Here is a 21,020-nt window from a genome sequence, read left to right as displayed (position 1 = left end):
ATCATCATCAGGGAGAATCACATCTCATCTACTTAGCTGAAAGAATGAAGATTTCAGTTTGGAGGAGTGCCGATTTCTTTTAAAAAAAAGTTGCTTCAGGCAACAGTCCTTTTGATCTGCTCATTAACACTTTTCAAATGTTCGAGTGATGTGGGCATTCTTTGCGCTAGAAAATGTCAGCACTCGAGCCTGGAGCCAGCTTGATGCAATCATATGTTCTGATATTGGGAGAAGAGTGAAAAGAACTGTCAACAGTGAACTGCCTTAGAGAAAAAAAAATAATAAAGATACTCTACAAGGAGTACAGATGAAGTAGGATTTCAGAATTGATTCTTGCCAGTAACTAAAAAGACTGCCCAAGCCATCAGCAAGTGTTGTAAGCCAATAAAACAGCTATCTCTGCATGCACATAAAATTGTTAAAAAATATTACCCTCTTTTTTCTCTTTTTCTTTTGGTAAATAGTATTTTATTTTTCCCATTACATATAAAGAAAGTTTTAAACATTCATTTTTAATAAAAATTTTTATTTCAAATTGTTTTCTCCCTATCTTCTTCCTACTACTTCCTCTTCCTAAGATAGCAAACAATCTGATATGTTATACTTGTGCAATCATATAAATATTTCCACAGTGTTGTTGTTTGTCTTTCATTCTCAGAGGACCATGACACAATTTGAAACGTGAATGAGTTAGATATTTAACTGAAGATGAGTTATGCAAAGTCACCAACTTCCCATCTCCTCCAGAAATCTGAGTCAAGTGGCAAAGTATAGATCAGGACAACAGAGATGTCCTTGGTGTTTCTACATTAGTCATGATGTGAAAGAAAAAAAGAGAATAAAAGGAAAAAGCCACCAAAAAAAAAAAAAAAAAAAAAAGTGAGACTGATAATATGCTTCAATCTACATTCAGACTCCATAGTTCTTTCTCTGGATATGGATAGCATTTTCCACAATAAGTCTTTTGGAAATGTCTTAGATCATTATATTTCTGAGAAGAGTTAAGTTAATCATAGTTGATCATCACATAATGCTACTATGTACTGTTCTTGTTCTGCTTACTTCTCTCATCATCATTTCATGTATGTTTTTCCAAGATTTTCTGAAATTTGCTTGCACATTATTTCTTCTGGCCCAATAGTATTCCATTACATTCATATATCACAACTTGTACAGCCATTCCCCAATTTATAGGCAGCCCCTCAATTTCCATTTCTTTGCTACCATAAAAAGAGATGCTATAAATATTTTTGTACATATAGATCCTTTTCCCTTTTTAATGATATGTTTGGGATCCAAATCGGGAGATAGTATTGCTAGATCAAAGGGTATAAACCCTTTGGTCATTGTTCCAAATTGTTCTCCAGAATAGTTGGCTCACAATTCCACCAACAATGCTAAGTGTCCCAATTTTCCCAACATTTATCATTTTCCTTTCTGTCACATTAGCCAATCTGATAGATGTGAGGGTGGTACTTTGAAGTTGCTTTAATTTGTATTTCTCTAATCAATATTGATTTAGAGATTTTTTTTCATGTCTATTAGGTAGCTTTAATTTATTCATCTGAAAACTGCCTGTTCCTATTCTTTGACTACTTATCAACTGGAGAATGATTTATATTCTTACAAATTTGACTCAGTTCTCTATATGCTTGAGAAATGATGCTTTTATCCAGCAGTGTTTCTACTGGGCTTATACCCCAAAGAGATACTAAAGAAGGAAAAGGGACTTGTATGTGCCACAGTGTTTGTGGCAGCCCTGTTTGTAGTGGCTAGAAGCTGGAAAATGAAAGGATGCCCATCAATTGGAGAATGGTTGAGTAAATTGTGGTATATGAACGTTATAGAATATTATTGTTCTGTAAGAAATGACCAGCAGGATGAATACAGAGAGGACTGGCGAGACTTACATAAACTGATGCTAAGTGAAATGAGCAGAACCAGGAGATCATTATATACCTCAACAATGATACTGTTTGAGGATGTATTCTGATGGAAGTGGATTTCTTCAACAAAGAGAGCTAATTCAGTTTCAATTGATCAAGGATGGACAGAAGCAGCTACACCCAAAGAAAGAACACTGGGAAATGAATATAAATTGATTGCATTTTTATTTTTCTTCCCGGGTTATTTATACCTTTTGAATCCAATTCTCCCTGTGCAACAAGAGAACTGTTCGGTTCTGCACACATATATTGTATCTAGGATATACTGTAACCTATTTAACATGTAAAGGACTGCTTGCCATCTGAGGGAAGGAGGAAGGAGGGGAAAAATCAGAACAGACGTGAATGCAAGGGATAATTCTGTAAAAAAATTACACTGGCATGGGTTCTATCAATAAAAAGTTATTTTAAAAAAAGAGAGAGAGAGAGAAATGATGCTTTTATCAAAAATGCTGGCTGTAAAAAATGTTTCTAATCTTTCTGCTGTCCTAATCTTAGTTGTATTGGTTTTGTTTATATAAAAACTTTTTAACTTAATGTAATCAAAATTATTCTCTATGTATTTCATAATGTTCGCTATCTCTTGTTTGGTCATAAATCCTTCCCTTCTTCATAAATCTGACAGGCCAACTATTCCTTGCTTTCTTAAATAGCTTATACTATCACCTTTTATGTTTAAATCATGTACTCAATTTGGCCTTATTTGGTTATGGGGAGATAAGATGTTGGGGTATGCTTAGTTTCTGCTACACTATTTTCCAATTTTTCCATCAGTTTTTGTCAAATAATGAGTACTGATCCCAGAAGCTGACATCTTTGAATGTATCAAAATGTAGATTACCATAATCACTTGCTTTATGTTTCATATATCTAATCTATTTTACTGATCTACCACTCTATTTCTTAGTAAGTACCAAGTAGTTGATACTGCTTTATAATGTAGTTTTAGATCTGATACAGGTAGACCACCTTACTTTGCTTTTTTTCCCATGAATTCCCTTGATATTCTTGATCTTTTGTACTTCCAGATAATTTTTTCATTTTTTTCCAGCTCTCAATTAATTTTTGGTATTTTGATTGGTATGGCACTGAATACTTAAATTAATTTAAGTAGGATTGTAATTTTTATTATGTTAACTCAGTTTACTCATGAGTAATTGGTATTTTCTCACTTGTTTAGATCATATTTATTCATGGGAAAATAAGTTGTAATTGTGTTCATATAGTTTCTGGGTTCATCTTTTCAAGTAGACTCCCAAATACTTCATGCTGTCTATGATTATTTTAAGTGGAATTTATTTTTCTATCTCTTTTTATTGAGTTTTGTTGGTAATATATAGAAATGCTCATGATTTGTGGATTTATTTTATATCCTTTTTAAGAAAAATTAAGATTTAGTATTTGTACTTTGAAGAGGAATAAGACTATATCAGCAAAAAAAAAAATCCCTAATGTTCAATACTTAGAAAATGCAGTTTTTTTCTGAATCAAATGAAATTTAATGTTTCTAAGACCAAAGTAAGCATGAGTTATCTCACATTCTCCCTTCTCTTTGTTATATCTTTAAAGAAATAAATCATTTATACTTCTTTCTATAAATGAAGGAATCAGTCAGGAAAAATACTGATAAATTCCTTTAAAATATCTCATAAGGATTGGAAAATAAATCATAAAAATACATTATAATGAGTTACAGTTTCTGTAGTCAAAACAAACTAGGATAGAGAGTAGTTTGGTGCTCTGTTCAGTTTAAATGAGTGCTTGGAAGTTAGCAACATGGAAGCAATAGGTCCTAAGATAACACTCTATTTCAAGAAGTAACAGAACATAAATTATTTTAATTAACGGTGCAAAGACAGCATATTAAAAATTTAAATCCTTAGGTTTTATTGCTCATTCAGAAAATCAGGCTGATTTCTATATAACTCAATAAAGGCACCATAAGCCCTCTTCAACAATAAAAGGAAGTGCAATGTAGAATCATTATTACTATTTGGAAAGCGCAGCACAGCTGTTGCTGGCCAAGGAAATGATTCTATAAAGCCATGATGAGATAGCTCCTCCTGTGAAATCTCTATTTAAAATGAGTAAATTCAGTTTCAGAACAACAACTTTCAGAATGATCTCTCAAATTAAAATTTATTGTATATGTAATACCTAAAAGTCTCTGAGCATGAAAAAATGACTGGTTTTTGCTAAAGAATGAGGGACCCAAAGAAAATAAATTAGAGAAAAGTGGCTCTATCACTTCTAACCCACTTAAGAAGCCTGGTTCAGAAGAATCTATGATTTGGAGTCAGAAAATCTTGGTTCCAATCTTAGCTCTGGCATTTATTATCTATACAATAAAGAACACATCAGGCAACATCTCTGAGCCTCAGTTTCTTAAATTGTAATAGAAGGGAGCTGAAGTTCTGAATTTGTGTTTGTTTGAAGCTGTTTAGTCAAACATGAATGAGAATTAAGGACAAAGCACATACTGATAAGTTACTATGGGCCAAGAATTGCACTAAGTACAGGGGATAAAATTGGTAAAAATAAACAGTCCCACTCTCAAGGAATTCACATTCTAATTGGGGGAGAAAACATAATAGAACTCAGCTATATGGTACATGGCTAGAGGATCAGAAGTCTTATTAAGTAAATCTGTGGGTCTAATTGCATGACACAGAGATGCTTGGGTTATTTAATTCATTGAGATGACAGGGTTAAGAGAATGTGATGCATATAGGCAGAGCAGATAGCAGAGCTTGTTGCCCCTATTTTTCATCCAAAGAATTCACTTTCATTCAAAAACTGCAAACAGACAAATAGTAGAGGAAGATATCAGCTCTTCCTTCAGGATGGGTTATGAGATAGCTTAGGTTAAGGAGTTAAAGAGGTTTAATGATCAAAGGAATCAAAGATTAAGGCAGTGAGGAGAATGGAGGAAGAATGGCTGAGAAGGTAAGATAACCCATATGGAGACAGCTCTTCTGGACGCCTAGTCAAATAAGTAAATATTAATTCACTTTACTCCTTTCACAGTCTTCCCCTTTACTTTGAATTCCTTGCCTCTTTGGCCACTCCCCAAATGTATTTTATCTCTGCCACTGGCCTTCTCTGTTCATATTCATGTGCTGTAAAAGACTACTGAATAAAGTTTCTATCTGGCTAATAATGAAGTTATGTTATTGAATTTCAACAGGACCCTCAATGCCTCACAGCAAACCATCTATTTTTACCTGATAAGATTGTCACAATCTCAATAGTAGCTAGTCCAAAACTCTTCTCTCTTAAAACTACCTACATCATCTTTCCTCTCCTTCCCTTCAGCAGATGATCTCATTTCAAATACAATTTATCTGTTCCATATAACAAAATCCCTCTATATCATTCACTTTCTTTTCTTCCTTTGTTCCTTTTCTTTCTTATTTTTTCATCTTTCTTTCTCTTTCATCTTCCTTCCTTTTTAAATCTAAACTTTAAAAATCATGAACTCATTTTTAAGTATTACAAGTAGGACATAAATTGTATATGAAACAGGTCAAATTTTTAAAAATATATAATTAATACTTATCTTATGTTTGCTTCTAAACTTCTTTCTAGTCTCTTCTGTTAAATTTAGAATATATATTTCCCTCTTTTTTTTTTTTGTTTGTGGCATTAGTACAGCTATCTTCTCTGAGTCTCATACAATTTTAAAAAGGGGTGGGGGGAACACTTTTATAATGAATAAGCAAAATTAAGTAAAACAAATCAATACAGTGATCATATCTAAAAATGTATCTTTTTCTGCCCCTTAAATCCCTTTCTTCTTTGTCAGAAGATGGGTAACATGCTTCATCACAGGTCTTTTAGATTCTTTATTGGTCACTGCTTTGATCAGAATTCTTGAGTCTTTCAAAGTTGTTTTTCTCTGCAATGTTTTTATTGTATAAATTATTATCCTGGTTCTGCTCATTTCAATCTGCATCAATTCATACATGTCTCCCCAAAATTATATGAAATTATTTTTTAATTTTTTTCTTTGAGCATATTTCCCAAATCTCATCTCCTATATTCTAGTTATTAGAGAAAGGAATGTCTTGCCTATATCCTTGCCAAAAGAAAAGCTTCTATCTGTGCCCTTAATTCTATCTTTCCCATATTTTCCTATAGCTTGCTCCCTTTAACCATTTTCCCCACTCTGATTCTCAGCATCTCCTTATCTACTGGTTTCTTCTCTGTTGCCTAAAAATACTTTCAGGTATCCCCTATTTTTAATTCAATAAATCAAACTGATATTTTAAAAATTGAATACAAAATACAATAACCTTCATTTGATCATGTTATACTATCACATGATCAATCAATGTCTTCCCTTCAAAGTCCAAACTCCTAAGAGAAGTCATTTATATATCTTTTTAGAGCACCCCAAATATGAGGAAAAGTAAATTCTTATCTCTTCTGTATAACATTCCTTTCATCCCTACTTCTCTCTTTCCTCTCTTTTCAAAATAAATAGAATAAATTCTCTTCTATGACTTATATGTCTTTCTTTATTCTCTCTTTCTTTATTTTCTCTATGATCCTTGAAGAGAATGAAATTCCGAAAGGGTCCTCGCTTTTTTCCTTCCAATTAAAATTTAAACATTTAAACATTTAAACATCATTTATCTCCTTCCAAATGTTTGTTTTCTCCCATGTTTACATTTCAAAAATTTAAGTCTATTCAGATTTTTTTCATTAGGTATTGAAATTCCTCTATTCTAGTTAAGGTCTCCATGATTTTCTCCTTGTACTCTTGTCAACTGAGGGCTGACTAATCTCTGAAACATCTCAGGTGGAATACTGGCAATTATATTTCTTGCATGACCCCAATTCATATACAAAACACCCAACTTCTCTACTTTCTTTTTGCACAAGGATATAGAGAATGGATTTTGTTCCCTTCTATATTAAAAACTACAAGCTCTATTTACTTAAGATCACATTGCTTTTGATCCCTTGAACAGAGTTCACAAAGGCTTCTAAATCAATCATCTTAATTGGTGGATGAATGAATGAAAACTTACCTATTCCACTATCTCTATCAGAGATACACTGATCCTGTTTCTGCTCTTTGAGGACAAGCAGAAAAAGTGTCATCTCTTTTTTCCATTAGACAGTTCTTCAAATACTTGAAGATAGTTTTCATAGTCTATCTAAATATGGTCATTTCCTTATCCAGATCCTCACCTGACATAGACTCAAATCTCCACAAAATGTTGGCTCTTTTCTCTACATATTCTCTGGCTTAACAATGTCCTTTTAAGCAGCAGTGCCCAGAAGTCTGACATTAATGACATTTTTGAACACTACAATCATTGAATTGTGATCTTTGAAAAGCAGGAAACTCACAGCTGGACAACATGATTTATTAGGGTCTTATCTTTATAAGGGTAGGGTATCCAAACACCTGTTATTCCTTCTTATAAGAATTTCAGAAATCTACTAAAGAGAACTGGGACAGGAAACTGCTTGAATATGAAACAGTAATACAGGAAATGGACTAATTCAGGATGTTTACTATCTCTACTATGACTTTCTATTCTGCAGCTCTGACATAGTTAAAACTCTTAGTAATTGAATAAGAACTATAAAATTTGCCTTATGAAACCATATGAAATTATTGAAATCCAGAGTGGATTTTTAAAAGGATAATTTAAAATAAATACAAATCTCAGACCAGTCATCAAAAGTAATAAAAAGATGATCTATTATGGAGCATTGCATAGTGTTCTGGGTCTTACTCAATAAACATTTTCCCCTAAATTTAGAAGTAGGAAGGCTCTGAAGGAGTGTTTTTATATGAAATCATTTACATACTGGTACTTACAGACACAAAGAAGAATCCAAAAGAGATTGTTTGGATACTTCTGAAAAAAAAAAGACGTTTCTCATCTTTTTCCTCTCTTTTTACTTAGCAAAGAATGTTTGCATGAATAGTATTTAAATGATGCAAAGTAAAGTTCTTCCCTAAGACTTTCACAGATACTTTCATACTCCTATGTCATAGCTGCGAGGTTTTTTAGATACTCTTGACAACTCCATGGTATAACTGTAAGATTCCTTTTAAATGTGAAAGTGGTCCTGAAATACCAAACATATTAACTGGTTAAAGAGAAAACAAAGAACGCTTTCAATAATAATATTGAGCAGATTATCAACTTCTGCTAAAGAAACCTGACATAATCTCATTTCTTTTAATTTCTAATTTTTCTTGTACAGAATCTATTGAGAAATCCTTCCAACCTTATCTTTCCCTCACCTACAAAATTTTCAAAATCAAGTGATCTAGGAAATTTGGTCATTAACATTTCTTGACACATAGAGGTGTTAACAACCAACTTAACAACCAATTATAATAATGACTAAGAAAACTAACAGGTTCTTTCCTGTCGGTTTTTTTGAAAACTTTTCAATAATTTCCTCTTAGTTCATATTTTCAGATCTTTTTTCTTAAAAAAAAAAAAAAAAAAAAAAAATCAACAACAACAACAACCTGATGTTCTTGATGTCTTCTTACTCACCACTTTGCAGCAAAGGGGCCAGAACCACCACATTAAGCCAATGCCCACTAGAAGTAGTAGCACCAAAATTGCAATGACAGCTGCAGTTCCACTGGACTGCAAGAGAAAAGTCAGTGTTCAGCAAAACAGTAATCCAAATCCCAAGCATAGATTTGTTTTAAATGAAGCAGGAAAGTGCAATGCAAAAGTATAATCATCTCCAAACTTTATTTTTACTTTTTTGCTATTTACCTTTCAATCTTTTCTTCCCCCTACCATATTTCCATCCCTTTTCTTCTTTAGATATGTGATATATGTATTTGTGTAGTACTTAAGGTACAGTGATTCATATCTTACACACTATTCAAAGCTCACCAAAGAGAATCATAGGATGAACTGAGATTTTGTACCCTGACTCCAAATTCAATACTAGTGTAAGAAGTGGCCTAAGATTTGGGAAGAAGAGAATAAATCCCATACTGGACATATATCAATTATGTGATCCTCAACAAGCAGCAATCTCTCATTGATGAGACCAGTGGTATCCAACTTAAATGGAAAAAGATCCTTACCAGATGCTTATTGTCTTAGAAAACCACAAATTAGCATTATCTATGTCATTTATATGCTTATTTTGTTAAAAAAAATTCCCAATTATATGTAATCTGGTTCCAAACTCACTCAGACATGCTGAAAGCTTGACAGCTCTGATCTAGACCAATTTTTTAACAATATATATTGCAAGGAAAGTACCAATCTGCTTGACAAAGGAGAAAGCCTCATTGAGGATTTACTTATTTCAGTTAAATCAGAGGATCAATACAATTAAAACTTTTTGAAGTTTCAAAGAGTTTCTCTAAGTTCTATTATTTTTATGGTTAATAAACAAGGTCAATATAACTTTTTATATTATATGATGTTTTTTTAAAACTTTCTCAGCTTTTCACTTTCTGCATGTAGTTGTAATTATGTTTTAGTCTTTCTTCATGAAGAATTCTTATACTGCTTTGCTTTTTCTTAGACACAAGAATTTTGTAAAATAACAATAAAAAATCCAAAAAGCCTGAAAGACTACTTACTAAATGGAAACAATGTCCACTCTAAGAACAACAGAAATCTAAAGAATTTATTAAAACCATCAAGAGATAAAATATCTCAAGAATCCATAAAGATTCAAAAACTCAAAGCCATACATGATAAAATTTATTACTGGCATTAGCAAAGCCAATTTGAAGAAGGGGCTCCGGAAACTCTAAAACTCCTTGAAGGAGAAAATCTCCTTTAACTCTTACTCAGTGAGGTACCCGGCCAGAGGAAAACAAGACAAACAGTTTCCTTCTGCTATCTTCTACTGAATTATATTCAAATTCCAGCTCAAGTGAAACCCAGCTAGTAGATGAGCCAACTTGGGACTCCACCCATTAGCCCCTTTCAGCTTGCAGCCAAAGCTCCTATTATAAAAGAGCCAAACTAAAATCCTCTCTTTGCAGAGGTTCTAAATATGCCATGCTATGCCAAGGGAAACCTCTGCCTGCTGGAATAATATTCTCTTCCAGTGCTATCCTCTCTTTACCCTCACCTATTTCCCTAATGAGACTTTATGCCTCTCTCTCAAGATTTCTAATCTTACTTCCCAATAATAACTCCCTCTAATAAACCTTTTATCAATCTAGGTTTTCGGGTTTGTAAATCCTTTACAGAAAATCTGCTCCAGCAGAAGGGAATTCCCTAAAACTCCCTACCCATGTGCCGAATCCAAAGGGGGTGTAGGGGAGCCAAACCTCTCCATTTGGTTCCCTGAACCACGATCCTGCCACTAGATCTTATTTAACTCCCTAACCACCAGAAATCCTAATCTCATTTTTGTTCCCTAAAATCTAGACCTTATTATTTGGTTCCCTACTAAAGGGAACCCCAAAACCTAAACCTCATCATAATTTGGTTCCTATACCAGGAGCCCCCAAAACTAGACTTCACCTCATCATATTTTGGTTCCCTGACTCATCAACCTCATCATATTCTTCAGTGCTTCACACACAACACAATAAATAGTAAAAAGTTAAATGTTTGTGGAATTGTATTGCATTGAACATTTAAATATATAATGTTTTTTTCCCACTTAACTTCCTAAATGTAGTTGTCAGAACTGAAACCACAATGAAGATTTTTAAATCTTGCAAAATATTTGCATTTCCTCTCTTTTGAAAATTCAAACTTCATACACTAATAAGGAAATTAAATCTAAGAACCTAACTCTGCTAAAACTTTTAGAAGGTAATTTTATCTTCTTGGCATAAGCCAATGATTTTCTTTAAAATATGTTGAAATGTACTAGAAAACAGAATCTGTAAGGCCTGGTAATGAAGAATAGACATAAGGAAATCATGGCTAACAACTCAAAAACAGAAGTCAAAATGTAATGCTGGAGAAACAGAGGCAAGATAGAGATTAGAGAGTATTTAAAAATGTATTTAAAAGGGAGAGATTTACTGGGACCAAATGGATCCATGGTTTGGTCTCAGGGCTAAATGACACTATCATCTCCAAGAATCCAGCAAACAATGTGAGTTCTCAATGACTTATATACACGTGGCTCAGACTCAGGGAGTAGACTAAGACAGGGGCGAAGTCAGGGTGCTGACAGTGGGACTGGACTCTGACAGGATGGGGTGAACCACTGGAGGGGGGAATGACATAATAGGGGGAGATACCCCAGAAATGGGGAGAGGCATCTTGATAAAATGGTATCTGATATTCTGATAGCTTGGGATGGTGAGAGGCATTAATAAGGATCTTTAATCCTTATTAAATATTCTGATTAAGAGGGAGAGTTGGTTTGCAGGATTGAACAGAACAACTGTAAACTGAGGCAGAACAATTGGGGAAACTGAGTCAAGATAATTAGGGAAACTGAGTTAAGACAATAAAAGAGAACTGTGGCATAACAAACATGAAAACGCCAAGCATATCTTCATTACATAAATATTTATTGAGTACTCACAAGCAACAAGGCACTGAGGGCTAAAAAAAAAATGAATGAATGAATGGAAAGATAGCAGAATACTTAAAATTTTAAAAATGTACAGTCTGGATCAGGGCTTCTTAAACTTTTTCCACTTGCAATCCCTTTTTGTTAAGGAAAGTAAAAAAAAAAAAGCTCCAGTGGTTAACATTTTTTTGAGGTAATCAGGGTTAAGTGAATTGCTCAGGGTCACACAGATAGTAGTAAGTGTTAAGTGTCTGAGACCAGATTTGAAAACTCAGGTCCTCTTGACTCCAGGGCTGGTGCTCTTTCCACTATGCCATTTAGCTGCCCCAGCTAACATCTTTCCATCCCTTACAATCTCTGTCCAAGAAGACAGTCAGATCAAACGTCATCCTACTTTAGATCCCTCAGGAGTGTGGTAAACTTCATATTGTCATCTCAGTATAAGCTTTTAGTATTTTATGGATTTGTTTTTATTCTATTTGGACTTCTTGTAAATGTCAAGTGACATTTCACTGACAATTCACAAACAAAAGATGACATGAAGAAGACACCTTATGAAAATGTTGTGATGCCTGAAGTTGATATAGTTCACAAATGAGCAGAAATATATGCCAGATTTCAATTAATAGATGCTCCATGTTGCAAATGTCTTTGTGTACTTATGCATGTGAAATAAAACTGAGTTGTATTGGGAAAAAAACTAACTATGAGGCTCTGACATTTTGAGTGAAATGAGGTCTCAGTTCCAGGCTTCAGGTCAACCTGAAGCCTAAAGAAAAAAAAACAAAAGCAGTAAACTTAGAAATAGAGGGGAGTCTGCCATTCTAGAACATAAAACTACAAAGTTTTTCAGCTAGTTAATGATAGTTACAAAATTATGATTAGGAAGACAGCAATCATACTTTGCTAGGTCAGACAGGTTTGGGAGTATTGAAAGATTGTAGGTCTCCAACTTGAATTGCCCCTAAAATACTTGAAAGATACAATTAACAATAACCAGAGAAAGCAGTAGCAGAAACAAAGGGCACAGAAAACAGCACCAAATAAGGCAAATTGGGAAGAAAGGCTAGAAGAATGAAAAAGGAATTCCATAATCAATGGTGACAAATGATGACAAACACAAATGAAGACAAAAAGACACTAAGAGCATCTAAAAGTAAAAATATATATATACACTAGTCACAAATTCAACTATAATTCCCAGAAAATATAAAATAAAAGTTTGGAGTAATTCATATCTAATTTAGTTAGCTCTGCCATGTTCTAGTATTTGATGAATTTAGCATATAACCAGATCCCCAAATGTAATCTTTACAGTATTTTCTTGTTTACTTACACATTTTGTAGCTGTGACTGTCAATGAGCTAAAGAGGATGGATTTTCCTTCATTCAAGCTCACAGAAACTTCAAGAGTTCTAAAAGAAAATGAGAAAGCAATTTAAATAAAACTCTATAACCTTGTGACACACTTTTATAAAGAGATATAGATTATAATAAATCAGACACTTTATTTTGAAAAACCTTCATCAGAAACCATTAGCTATTTTTTCCCATGCCATCTAATTTAAAAAGCAACCACGAAAGTGGTGGTATCTTTCTAGCTTTGGCAATTCTTTAGCAAAGGGAAGAGTCAAAAAGTGAATGATAGGGAAATACAGAAGAAAGGATTAAAATTACCAAAGTTGTCAGGAAGAAAAAAACTGATTTATAGACCTTGAGGATAAGAAAAACAGCATGGAAGATATTAACAAGATAAGGAAAGATACCCTCCAAATAAGTTAAATGAGTCCAGACATCTAAGAATAAATATTGCAAGACACAGAAAAATTAATCACAACCAGATGAGACAGAGGATCTTGTGAATTCCCCAAAGTATAGACCCATAGCAGATGTTCCTGAATGGTTTAAAAGAGAAACAGTAATTGTGAAAACAGAATATGTGGCCTGCAAAGCAGAAGTAATCATGAGGATAGAAAACCATGATTCTACAATGACAAAATTCACATGAGAAACAAAGTAAGAACAATTGTTTGGGAATGCAGATTCACAGAAGTGAAATAATAAGTGAAATTATAAGGTAATTGCTCAATTTATAAAGAGAATATAAGCCAAGCATGTTTATTCTGTGGTGTTGAGAATGAAGAATATGCCAAGAATTTTCAATTTAAAAAAATTCAGTTCAATTTAACAAACATTTATACGTCTTCTGTGCAGATAATAAGCAAATGTTATTCTTCTTGTTTTTCTCTGAAAAATATCTTCAAAGTGGGATTATTTGTAAAGGTTTTCTTTTGTTTTTAATTCATGTAAAATACAGAAGGCTTTTTTTCAATGTGATCAATTACTGAAGATACAAGATACACATATATAAATACATAGTTTCTGACCTTAAAGAGCTTATATTCTACTTCAAAGTACAACATGTACATAAATATTTCAAAAGGGAAAGAAAACTTATAACTACAGAGAATCACAAAGGGCTTCTAGTAGAAATAGCCAGCTAAACCTTTTAGGTAGTTTCTGACAGGTGGAAGTTAAAGAGGCTACACAGAGGAACATGCAAAGATGAAGTGGAGAGATGGAATAGTGAGCTCAAAAAACAATATATAGGTTAATTTGATTAGAAAATTAAATTTGTGACAAGGAATATGGAGGCAGAAAGCTAAAAGAGTCAATACAGATTGTCACAGACCATAAATATCAAAGTAAAGAGATATTTCATTCTAGAACCAATAGAAAATCACTAATAATTTTTTTGCATTAGAGTGATGTGGTCAAATGAATGCTTTAGAACAATCTCGCAATATAAGATAATTCTACAACAATCAACTGATTATTTTTGAATCATTTAAAATCCAATTAGAATGGAGTTGCTAACAGTAGGGTGATCTGTGTTCTGTCCTCAAGGAACTATGTTACCTTAGGCAAATCACAATCTCTCTGCATCCCTATTTCTTTCATCTATCTAATGTGATCAATATTGGTTTTGCCTATTTTTGAGTTTAGGGTACTGAGCTATTTCTGTATTAGCTTGTTAGCTGTTTTTCACATATGAAAGTACCATCTCTCTGCCTTTGTGAAAAATCTTCCATGTCTTAAATGTGCTTCATCCTCACTTCTTTCTGAGAGGATCCCTGACTTCCTTAAAAAAAAAAATTATTCAGGCTCTAACTTCTTATATGCCCCATTCTGACGTCTCATTTTAATAAAAAAAAAAAAAAGCCCTTCTCTTATTGAAATAATATTGTGTTACTTCCTGTATACTGCCTTTTGGTACCAAATATGCACATTATATCCAATCGGATAAGGATATAGTGAATATCATTTTTATCTTCATATTATCACAGTACTGTGTAATTTAAATTTTTTAACTGAACTGAATTGTTTAATTAAATAATTCAATATTTAATTGAACTGAAATATATGCATATGTATGCATATGGACTTTATGGAAAAAGCACATTATATAGATGTATCGTATATTATATACAATAAATATGTATCATTTACACACAATAGAAACATTGTTGGTTTCCAATAGAGCAGAACAATCAATTAGCAAATACTGAATGCCACCTGTGTGCAAGACATATGCTGGATTACAAAGATATAAAACATGGGCCCTGTTCCCAAGGAATTAATAATCTAGTAAGAAGAGGTTATGTGCATACACCTACATGAAAAAGATAATTAGCATTATAAAATATCACACATCAAGTATCAGATTAATATTACAAACTATAATTGTGACACAAACCATCTCTTATCCTATATCTTCTCCCTAGAGGCTGGACTAGATTTTTCCTTAAAAGCAATAAAATCATCCTCTATTCCTCAAACAACTCGTGTAATTTCCAGATCACTTAAACCAGGACAAGAAATAAGGAGTACTCTCCTAACTAGGTACACACCCATTGTAAATGCAGAAGCAAGAAAGATGTAACCAATCATATCCTTATAACATCAGGTACTGACAATCCTTTCCATGTGCTTATTAAGTAGATTTATTTTTGTTCCATGTTAAATGGTATACTATGGTCTCATTTAGTTCCAGTCCTAAACCTGAAATACCAGAAGAGCCCATATTAGACCCAGCTTAGAAAATTAAGTAGAGGCAGCAAGACTGGTATGGAACAACCTCATGGCTGACTTCATAGTTTAAATGTAGAAAAGGAAGAAGGAAGGGATGAGAACACCAGATGATTGGACGTCCTCATATGTTTAAACTACCTCATGAATACTATGCTTTTGTCCATGCCTCTGTTTACATATCCTAAATCAGGGGTCCTCAAACTTTTTAAATAGGGGGCCAGTTCACTGTCTCTTAGAATGTTGGAGGGCTACAGTAAAAACAAAAACTTTGTTTTGTGGGCCTTTAAATAAAGAAACTTCATAGCACTGGGTGAGGGGGATAATCATCCTCAGCTGCCGCATCTGGCCCATGGGCGTAGTTTGAGGATCCCTGTACCTAAATCCTTCTCAATGGGAAAATATGGGGGACTCCACTGAGAGTCTTGGGGGTGGGAGGGAATCAGCAAGTAAACTGTTCCTATGAACTCAGCAATGAGAGAGCAAGCTGTGAATCTTCTCTGTGATAATAAATATAAAAATATCATTTGTTGACTTTGGAAAATTTTGTTTTAGGGTATGACTGATCTCCAAGTCCATCAGCTATCAAATGCCTCAGCTCTCCCTGGAGAATGCTGATTTGGAGACTTTCTACAACTGTATTAAATAGATTGCTTGGGACTTAATATGTATTTAGGAGGCACATACAAATTGTATCATAATGAGGCTTTTTTTCATTTGCAAGGTGATTCACAGTTCCAATAGTCTTGTGATAAAGAGAGCCAATGGCACCCAGAGAGAGGACCGTGGTGACTGAGTGTGGATTACAACCTAGTATTTTCACTTTTTTGTTGTTTTTTGTTTTCTTTCTCATTTTTTTTTCCTTTTTGAGCTAATTTTTCTTGTGCAGCATAATTGTGGAAATATGTATAGAAGAACCGCACGTGTTTAACATGTACTGAATTACTTATTATCTAGGGGAGAAAGTAGGGGAAAGGAAGGGAAAAAATTTGTAGTACGAGGTTTTGCAAGGGTGAATGTTGACAATTATCTATGTATATGTCTTGAAAATAAAAAGCTTTAGTAAGAAAAAGAAAAAAAGAATGTAAGCTCTTTGAGAGTAAGGATTATCCCCTTTCCCCTTATTTTTTTGCTTGTATTTTATTGTGACCAATTAGCACAGTGTCTGGCACATAATAAGTACTTGATAATATAAATAAATTGCTTGTAATCACAGAAACAATAAATATCTGAGGCAAAATAAAAATTCAAATCTTCCTGACATCAAAAAGAAAAGAATTGTATCGTATGGATTTTGAGACTTTAATACAAGGCACTGGGGGAATATCTCGAAAGGAGAATGTTTTTAACTGTTCCAGAAACCTAGAGAATTTTCCAAACTGAATATATAGACAAGTATATCAAACACACTCCAGTTGATTTGATGAGGATGGGGGTGGGTGAAAATGAATTGAATTTCAGTCTTCAGTATGTAGAATATAATGTTCTTTTTCTCAGACATCTGAGGTAGCACCCCATGAGAGCCCTGAGTGCATTCCTTTACCTCAGCAGAAATAAGACATGCCAGTTAGGACACAAGTACTAAGCTAGGTGAGCCTGAGATTTCTCTGTCTTTAGAGATACTTCCTATTTGAGTCAGTGCAGCAATATTTTTTTTTCATATTCTTATGAAACATAGATCTGTTGCCTTTTGGTTGTTTAAAATTTTAAATGTAAAAATTAAGAAATTTTTTTGGTAATGAATTACATAGTACACCCATTACATATGGGTAGGTACACAAAAGAAAAAGGAGCTAAGCTGAGATAGGATTTACAAAGAAAGTACAACCTCGAATTTAATAATAATAATAAACTAAGTCCAAGGTGAGATTCTAGGATAAACTAAACTTTCTATCACAGCAATGTTATTATTAATAATTTGCAGCAGAATGAAGCTTATGTCTTTGTGCTCCCAGAGTTTAGTTCAGGATGTGGCATGTAGCAGGCATTTAATGTTTATTAAGTGATTGACACTTCCACAGACAAAAATATTTTTATATCTATTACACAGCCAGTAAAAGGTCTGAGACTAAACTTTTATAAATAGATTTTAGAGATTACCATAATATTTTGCTTGATTTTTTTTATAAAGATACAAGGCAAAAATGTTCTATGAGAATAAACAAAAAATATTCACTACTCTGATAGAATAAGCATAAACAATCTCGGAGAAAGTTGAAAAATTATCTTAACCTCAATTTGATTTTGAGGAGGGCAAACAAAAAAGAAAAGGGTCATAGTAATCAAAACACAAGGAAAACAAGGAAAAACACACAACTCTTTTTTTTTTAATTTACTAGGAGAAAAGAATATTAAGGGGGCAAAAATTATGGACTAATTATCATTTCCCACTCACGCTCTAACCTGACATAGGTTGACTTTGAGTTGTAACTTGATTAACATATCCTCTGAAAATAAATTTTCTTTATAAGAAATTGGCCAAAGGGGTAGCTAGGTGACAGTGGATAGAGCACCAGCCCTGAAGTCAAGAGGATCTGAATTCAAATCTGGCCTCAGACACTTAACACTTCCTAATTGTGTGACCCTAGATAAGTTACTTAACCCTAATTGCGAGAGAGAGAGAGAGAGAGAGAGAGAGAGAGAGAGAAGAGAGAGAGAGAGAGAGAGAGAGAGAGAGAGAGAGAGAGAGAGAGAGAGAGAGAGAGAGAGAGAATATGTTTTGAAGAGGGGAAAAATAAATTCAGTAAGCACACCAGCACACACTACATAAGAAGTATATGTAAAGAGGTAGAGCCAAGATGGCAGAGGAGGAACAGTTTCTTTCTACTCTTGATTTATTAACAGAGGAGGAAGAGTTTCTTTTATACTCTTGATTTGTTAGCAATAAACAAGACTGATGCTAAGCAACACTGTGAAGTTGGCCAGGAAGTTGACATAACACTTCAGCATCTCTATCTTCAGGTTCCTCTTTCTGCATCATCCCCTAACCCCCAATATCAGCCACCCACATCTCATCATACTTCTTGGGGGTGGAGAGAAGTGAACAGGATGTAAGCAGGTGGAGAGTTTATTTTTCCTTTATTAAGTTAATTTTGGTTTTGATTTTCTGGTGAACAAACTCTTAAAAACATAGTTGGTTTATCCAGCTAAATAGGTAAATTTTAAAAGATCATTTTTTATTCTATAGGAAAAATTGTGGAGGAAGGTAATTAGTCAAAAATGAATTACCATGATTTTTCCCTTTCCATCCATTATCTATGGATGATATTTTAGAGCAGTTGTTAAAAGTTTTCACTCCAAAAGCTGTAAGTAGAAATTCTTCTTTCTCTTGTATCACAAGTTGTTTTCAGAAGCAAAATAATAGAGAGGGAGAGCCAAGATGGTAGAGGAGGAGTAGCCACCCAATTGACTCTCCCAACATTCTCCTCCAAACAACTTTAAAATAAGGTTATGACATGTAGAATAAGTTCATTTTTCCCCTTAAAAAGGTATTTAAATCATCCTTGATATTAAATGTACTCAGAGGATAAAGAAAAAAAAAAATAAAATAAGGTTATGATTAAAATTTTAGAGTCTCAGAGCCAAAAAAAATATTGAGGGGAGACTTCTTTTGGCCTTCGAAAGATTAAAAGATAAGCAGAATAAGTCTATGATGCCAGAGAGAACTTCTGTTGAAAGCCCACACATGATTGGCTGTGGCAACAGTGGCCAAATTAGAAGTAGCAGCTTCAGGACTTTTCAGCCCAGAGACAGAAAGAGGGTCAGATAACAGATCAGAGGTGATCCTATACTGGAAGTGCTCATTGGCAACTTTGTTATGCCTACACAGTTCGGGATTGCTGTTTCAGGGCACAGAGGAATATATACTAATAGTCACAAGGGAGCAACAGAGCTGATCATCTTTCTAAAGAAAAGAGGAGAACTAGCTCTCGTGCAGAGCAGGAGAGCTGTAACTATCCCACTTCCTGAATCATGCTATCTAAGAACCACTAAAAACTTGTAGACTCATATAATTAGTTCTGAAAGTAGCAGTACAAAAAGCCTGAAGCTTGGGACAGTGCCTACTTTATTTTAAAATTAGTCTTTGCTCACATGGAGGTTCAAAGTCAAGAAACAGATTGAAAAAAAATGAACAAAAAAACAACTTAACCATAACAAGCTATTATGGTAGCAGGGAAGATTAAGAAATAAACTCAGAAAAAGATAATACTATAAATATAGCTATTAACAAAGCTTCAAAGAAAATGCCAATTGAACCCAAGTCCAATAAGAATTCCTGGAAATGTTAAAGGAAGAGATAAAAATGGGAAAGGAAAAATGGAAAAAGATATAAGATAATGAAAGAAGTTGTAAAAGGAGAATGAACAACTTGGTAAAAGAAGCACAAAAAATACTGAAGAAAATAATACATTAAAAATAGAATTGACCAATGGCAAAAGAATCACAAAAATTCACTAAAAAGAAGAATATCTTAAAAAGTAACACTGGTCAAATAGGAAAGGAGGTACAAAAGCCCACTAAAGAAAATAATTACTTAATTATAAAAACATACATATCTTTGACCTAGAAAATAACTCTACTAGGTATTTATCTCAAAAGAAATTTTTTTTAAAGGGAAAAGAACCTATATGCACAAAAATCTTTACAACTGAATTATGCTATGTGATTATGATGGAATATGATTGTGTTATAAGAAATGATGTGCAAGATGCTCTCATAAAAGTCTGAAAAGATCTACATGAGCTTAAGTAAAGTGAAATGTACTGCACACAAAGTAACAATAAGATTGTATAAGATGATCAGCTGTAAACTTCACTTATTGTCATCAGTACAGTGATCCAGTCCAATACTGAAGGACAGATGATGAAAAATGCTATCCATCCTCAGAGAAAGAACTGTTGGTGTATGAATACATATGGAAACATACATTAAAAAAGTTTATTTTTCTTGAGGATTTTTTTTTTTGGTCTGAGTTTTCTTTTACAACATTACTATTATGAAAATGTTTTGCATGACTACTATATCAAACTCCTTGTTTTCTCAATGGGCAGGAGAGTGATAGGAGGAAGAGAAAAAGCTGGAATTCAAAGATTTAAAATAAACATTTAAAATTGTTTTTACATGTAACTAGGGCAGTTAAGGCATTTCAAAAGTGAGCCTATCTTCAATCTGAAAGAAAGAAGTCCCCATCACTGGAAGTTTTCAAATAAAAAATAGATGACCTATGCCAACAATGTTGAAGAATAACCATTTTAGCAGCAAGGTGACTGGACTAAAAGACATTAACATTCTTTTTGTAAAAGCTTAATATTCCAATTTGTTATGGAGAATTTATTATGTTGGCATGTATTTGTTGATTCATGTAAAAGCAGTTACAAAAATTGTGGCTTACAATATAACACTGAACTAATTTGTATAATTAAATAGTATCTATGATAGACACACTTATCTGGGTATATATTTAAACATATTGGTGGCAAGATT

At 33.4% G+C, this 21,020-nt stretch overlaps 1 protein-coding gene across 2 annotated transcripts in view; it reads right to left on the bottom strand.

Annotated features, from left to right (window-relative positions):
- Window positions 1-21,020, bottom strand: part of ANTXR2 (ANTXR cell adhesion molecule 2) — a 221,844-nt gene that overhangs the window by 101,339 nt on the left and 99,485 nt on the right. For both annotated transcript variants that reach the window (XM_051966005.1, XM_051966006.1), the window contains exons 11-12: window positions 12,784-12,862; window positions 8,480-8,575 (exon numbers count right to left, since the gene is read on the bottom strand). In XM_051966005.1, coding sequence (XP_051821965.1) covers window positions 8,480-8,575; window positions 12,784-12,862 — 175 coding nt within the window. The remainder of the gene's footprint in view (window positions 1-8,479; window positions 8,576-12,783; window positions 12,863-21,020) is intronic.

The sequence above is a fragment of the Antechinus flavipes genome, chromosome 6, assembly GCF_016432865.1.
Source record: "Antechinus flavipes isolate AdamAnt ecotype Samford, QLD, Australia chromosome 6, AdamAnt_v2, whole genome shotgun sequence".
Taxonomy (NCBI): Eukaryota; Metazoa; Chordata; class Mammalia; order Dasyuromorphia; family Dasyuridae; genus Antechinus; species Antechinus flavipes.
The sequence above is the reverse complement of the archived record's forward strand: the minus strand, read 5'-3'. Positions and strand labels throughout refer to the sequence as shown.